The 6151-nt window shown below is 42.2% G+C and overlaps 1 protein-coding gene across 1 annotated transcript in view; it reads left to right on the top strand.

Annotated features, from left to right (window-relative positions):
- Nucleotides 1-6151, top strand: part of KIF26A (kinesin family member 26A) — a 108111-nt gene that overhangs the window by 85477 nt on the left and 16483 nt on the right. The window contains exons 5-9 of the mRNA XM_019519897.1: nt 1720-1813; nt 2301-2563; nt 2803-2986; nt 3303-3462; nt 5794-5956. Of these exons, the coding sequence (XP_019375442.1) occupies nt 1720-1813; nt 2301-2563; nt 2803-2986; nt 3303-3462; nt 5794-5956 (864 nt within the window). The remainder of the gene's footprint in view (nt 1-1719; nt 1814-2300; nt 2564-2802; nt 2987-3302; nt 3463-5793; nt 5957-6151) is intronic.

Here is a 6151-nt window from a genome sequence, read left to right as displayed (position 1 = left end):
CAGGGCATGGGCTGGGCTGGTGTGGGACGCAGGATGGAGCTGCAGGAAGGTTGTGAGGGGGGCAGGGAGGGGGGCCAGCTCCTGCTGCTGCTCTTACCCCTGGGGGAGTCACAGGGGGCACGTGCCCCCCAGATTTGTCTGCAAGGCACAGGTAGGCTGCCCACTGTGGGCTCGAGGCCATGGGCTGGGCTGGCCTCTTCCTGGTGTAGGGGTTGGGCCAGGGCTGTGAGTGGGGCAGGGTGGGTGGTGGGGAGGGAGGGGCTACTCTGAATTTTTGGGTTGGCTATAGCCCACCCTGAACCCCCCACTCCCAGTGCCACCACCTGCCCTGCCCCCACCCATCCCAAGCATAGCCCCAGCCCAGCATCCCTGCTGGGAAGAGGCCGGCGCAGCCCCTGGCCCTGAGCCCACAGTGGGCAGCCCACCCTCACCCCACATACAGATCTGGGGGGCATATGCCCCCCATGCCTCCCTTGGTGAGCGCAGCAGTGGGGGCTGCTCCTCCTTCCCACCTCCCAGACGAGCTGCCTTCAGCTCTGTCCCACACCGCACCCCATCTTGGCTGGTTAGCGCCTCCTGCCCCAATCCCATTCCCTCCCTCACCATGGGGGCCTTAATCTGCCCTGCCTGATGCCTTATCCTTCCTATAAACTTACTGGCCGAACGCTGCTCTCCAAGCTGCCTGGCTGCATTCCTGCCCACGTGCATGGCAGCTGTGTGCACGCATGTGGTATTTATTGGTGACATTATTGGGTACACAGGCCAAGAAAACCAATTGCCAATAATATCAATTTTCCTTTTATCTGTGCTAATCCGATATGGACAGATATATCAATGCACCTCTAGCTATTAATGGTTTGGGGAATGCCGTGTGCAGAGAGAGAGATCCTGGCCCTTTTGAGGTCTGTAGCAAAATTCCTATGGACTTCAAAGGAGCCAGGATGTCACCATGATCTCTAACCATTCTTTTTATACCTTGTCACAGAGGGCCTCTGAAGTGACATCTTTGCAGTGTTTCCCCTGAGCTATAATTAGTGGCCAGATTCCACCTATGTTGTCATTGCTAGAGACAGGGTTGCTAACATTGATCACCAGTGTATGACCTTGGAGTTATAATGTCACTGTAGCCTTATGGTTGCACTGCCAGTTGTCTTACAGTTACATTGTCAGCATATATATATCATATGGTATAATTCAGACTGTTATAGGCATTGATAAACTAGTAATAGTGCACTTAAATAATTTAGCCAATTCTTTTCAGCGATAGATGACATTGTTTCCATAGTAAAGGAAAATGTGATACTTAAAAATTCTTATTCAGGGTTCTTTGATGCATTTTCTTCAGTATGAATGTATTTTTAATTTCTATAAGCACTCTTGAGTAGCTTCATTTCGTGAAGCTGTTACTATTACTGAAAACTCTTGGCTAAACTATTATACCAGCAGGAAGCTTTGTTGGATTGCATTCAGCGTGCTACATTAGTCGTAGAATCGATATTCTGAGGGAGTTGGTTTAATAGAACTGAAAACTATTTTTGGCTGTTGTAACAGATTTTATTTTAAAAAAGGGAGCATAGTTACTAAAATAATAGAAATAATGCCATAAAATGGGCAAAAACGTTGCTCCTCAAAAATATTGAGTCATTCTTTTCATGCAGCAGAGAAATATAGAGCAGAGCAATGTACACATAACTTATTTGTCTCCAATCTTTTTTTCAGGCTGAGGTATGCTCTGGAACAGTAGCAGAAGTAATCCAGTCTGTTGTGAATGGTGCAGATGGTTGCATATTTTGCTTTGGTCATGTCAAGCTTGGTGAGCTCCCAAATTCGTTACAGTTAATTACTATGTCAGCCTGGTAATTACATGCTGTCAGCTCCTGGAACAATAAACCTGGAGTATATGAATAGATTAGAATTTCTTTTTAATTAGCTTTGCAAACTTATTATGGTTTATTTCTATACTGGGACCCTAAGTTTTAATTTGAAAAGGTAAAATGTAACATCAGATTAGCTTATTCAGGAACAAGCTTTTTATAGGTGTATTGTGATGAAAATCAAAAGATCAGAGATGCCTTTAAAAATTAATTTGCTTTGGGTCCGAGTTACAAAAATGGCAAAATTAATTGAATAAATACTGACTGATTAATAATTAAATATTTACAAAGTATTTTTGCATCTGTTACCTCCAGTTATCTGTATATCACATGGTATTATGTATAATGGAAACTGGCAACTGCATAAGGAGAAACTGTTTTGTACATGAAAGATGAGTTAAGCTCACATTTGTCTTTCCTTTATAGGTAAATCTTACACCATGATTGGGAAAGATAACTCCACACAAAGCCTTGGTGTCATTCCCTGTGCGATTTCTTGGCTCTTCAAGTTAATCAACGAACGTAAAGAAAAAACTGGGACTCGTTTCTCTATTAGAGTGTCTGCCGTGGAGATCAGTGGCAAAGATGAAAACCTTAAAGATTTGCTAGCTGAAGTAGCCACCGGCAGCCTGCAGGATGGCCAGTCTCCAGGGGTTTATCTGAGAGAGGATCCGATATGTGGAACCCAGGTATAGAGGATGTCACTCCATAGGTTTCTGAGCTTGATTTTTTTCTGCTTTTATTTGACAACAATTATGACAATGTTTAAGATGGTAAAACAATTTATTGCCTTTAATTTATAATCCCCACTCCCATGGTGTACATATTTGTTTCACTTATCGCTCAAGAGACTTAGTCTGTGCAGCAAAAAAAACCCCCAAAAAACATTTGCCCGTTCTAATTAGTCATTTCCTTGTTTATATTCAAGCTTCAAAACCAAAGTGAGCTAAGGGCCCCGACAGCAGAAAAAGCTGCCTTTTTCCTTGATGCTGCAATTGCTGCCAGAAGTACCAGCAAACCTGAATGTGATGAAGAAGACAGGAGGAATTCACATATGCTGTTCACGTTTCACATATATCAGTATCGCATGGAGAAGAGTGGCAAAGGAGGAAGTATGATCATGCTCTCTAAATACAATTTTTAAAATATTACTTGGCTTTTCTAATTTAGATTAAAAAAAATGTGCAATAAATCCCCCACTAAAAACCCCAAGACAAAACTCCAGCCAATCACGAGCTGCCATTAAGTGTGGTTGTTGTGACTAATATCTGCTTTATGAGATTTGCATGTAGCCTGGCATAAATGTTTAATTCAGGCATCGCCCCACGCAGCATTCATTATTTCTGTCATTTAAGTAAATTCTGAATAGCTGATCTGGTTTGAGTCCATACGCTCACAGCGCATATATGTTGTCCTTGTTGTTTCTAGTGTCAGGAGGACGTAGTCGCTTGCATCTTATTGATCTAGGAAGCTGTGAAAAAGTGCTGAGCAAGAGTCGAGACGGAGGAGGTTCTCTGTGCCTGTCTCTTTCTGCCCTAGGCAATGTAATTTTGGCCTTAATTAATGGTGCTAAACATGTGCCATATAAGTAAGTGAATTATTTTGCATATCACCTTAAATGTATTAGCCAGTGTTGTATTTAAAATGAATTGTACCAAGGGCTTGCTGATGTCTTACACTAAACTTAAAAGAAGTTTTGCCATTCCTTTGTATAGGTGAAAGAACTGACCTCCAGTTACGACCAAGTTAAAAATGGATCCCATACTATTGCAGAAATAGTTTCGTATATATTTTTTATTTTACAACTTTGCCGGTTGGTCAAAAATCAGAGAAACAGAAATCAAAACAGTCCCCTCTTTTTTTTTAGGATGGAAAGTGCGTTGAGATTTCAGAATGTATCGGTTAGGTTTCTTTATATGCTGAGAACTTCAAAATTCAAATATGTCCTTTTTAGCATTTTATACCCATTTACCTTTCCTGTATGGAGAATAAGCACCTTCCTCTTTTTCCATTGTGGAAAAGTACATGTTCACTGGATGGAAGTGAGCATTGATGTCTGCTTTATAAAGTGTGCTTGATTGTACTATCATGTCAAGAGAGTGCACACCTGTAGGGGGCCCTGGCTAGCTACAGCCTGCCCACCATAGACACAACCAGCAGATTTTGGCTTTCTGTGCTTAAATTTAATTGCAGCTCACTATGAAGAGCTATAACTTAGTGCTTCATTTATCAATTATGTCATTTCACATATTTATCTGGTGCTGAGTCTGAAACAGGTGCTCCTTCATTTTATATTAGGTAAAAAAAAAATAAAAAGGTGTTTTCCTCAGACTAGTTGAGTGAATGCAATAGAATAGCAAATAGCCTGTCTGTAGGATTGTGCTCTCTTCTCAATTAGTGCACTTGAGATTGAGTCTGGACTTGGAAGCAACTCTGATACTCAAGCCATCAGGTGCAAGTCTGAGGAACATTTTGCAGAAGCTTTAGGGGTATTTTAAGTTGTACTGGTTGTTTATAGCTCCCGGAGGGGCTGTCCGGGTGGTGGTGGATGTCAGAACGTAGCAACTCCTCGGCTGTATTGCTTTTGGCCAAGGACTCTGCTGGCTGTATACCAACCAGTGGTTCTCTCTTACTGAGGAAACCCTTGGGCAGCCAGCTAAGCACCTGTTCCACCTGGTTTCTGCTGTTGCAGCAGTCGAGAGGCGGAAGAAGAGATAGGGTCTTGACCTTAAGACATATGTAAAAACTACAGCAAGCATCGCTGTGTACACCCTGTGGTAGTCTGTAACCTTATAGTCACACACACAAACATAGCAGGCTATAAAGCACGTGCGAGCAGCCACAGAAAGAGACTTCAAGTAGGTGAGCATGTCGAGGTCCTACTTTCTCCACTGGAAGGTAGCAATATCCAGTGGACTGCTGTGTTGCCACAGCTGAAGGGGGAGCTGCTTGGTGGACCTCTCCTCTTCTTCAGGCTTTCAATTGTGGAAGTGGGGTCTGAGCTCCCTCCTCTGTGTGGTTAGGAATAATGATTCCTGCATCTCTGCAGGGGGTTGGACCAGACCAGTGGGGGCCAATCATTTTGTCAGGTATGCCACCAATTGGCTCTGCACCCTCGCTGAGTGCCACCCTGATCCCCTTCCTCTGCTTGATCTGCTGCTTGGCTTCCTGCTCTTTGCCCAGTTTCCTGCTCTGCTTTCTGCTTCCTGCCCAATCTGTTGCTGTGGTAGTTGTCCCCTACCTTACTTACCACACACACAAGTTGCACATGTGCCATATATTGGCCACCTCTGTACTAGTCAACCCTTGAGATCACTTCCAGCCTTCTGATTCTATATTTCTACACAATAGAAGAGGGAGTTAGGTAGGCCAAAACCTAAAACTATCTTTAAGACCTAATAATATGTTTGTTAGGGCAAACTTGATTATGTCTATGAAGTAATATTGAGGTTTTTTCTTTTTACAATAACTGCTCACTGGTATTTCAGGGAGCTTACAGTGATGGTGCATTAGGAATACTAAGGGTTCATGAGAGAGGAAAAGATGGAATTTTGAGCTGTTTGGGTATACTAAGTAGTATCATGATGAACTACTATTAAATTGACTAATTCTTGGCATTGTCTGGAGAACAAACAAAATAATTTATACTAGAAGCTTGGTATTTTTGTTGCAAGGCAAGGCTTTTTTGTTATATCTTTTACTGAACCAACTTTACAGCTTGGAGAGTTGTTGGACAAACTTTTGGGTATCAGGGGCCCTTCCATGTTGATACAAGTTTTAAATACTTTTAGGTCATGTATATTTATGTTTGATTCCTACTTGTACCAAACATGAATGTACACCATGAAAATGGTTCTAAACTTCTGTAAAATAATTGTGATTATTGTAAGCCATCTCAGTATTCTCACTTGTTCCCTAGAGACAACAAGTTGACTATGTTGCTGAGAGAATCACTTGGGAATATCAACTGCAGAACAACGATGATTGCTCATATTTCCGACTCCCCGGCAAATTATGCAGAAACACTCGCAACAACTCAGCTTGCATCTCGAATCCACCGAATGAGAAAGAAGAAATCCAAGGTTGGTGCACAAGCGAGTTGCAATTAATTTATTTGAAAAATATTTTTTGTTAGCCTATGGTGGGGGATTTTGTGATTTTTAGACAATAAGCACTAGTACAAAACAGCTCAGCAGAGAAATTGCTAAACATGTTGGTAAAAAGCCATTGCTAGGCTACGTAGTTATTAATCCTGAAATTCCATTTTTGTGTTAAAA

This window comes from Gavialis gangeticus, unplaced genomic scaffold (assembly GCF_001723915.1).
Source record: "Gavialis gangeticus isolate Ggan-Ray unplaced genomic scaffold, GavGan_comp1, whole genome shotgun sequence".
Classification (NCBI taxonomy): Eukaryota; Metazoa; Chordata; order Crocodylia; family Gavialidae; genus Gavialis; species Gavialis gangeticus.
Note: the sequence above shows the minus strand (reverse complement) of the source record. Positions and strands in the feature narration are given on the sequence as shown.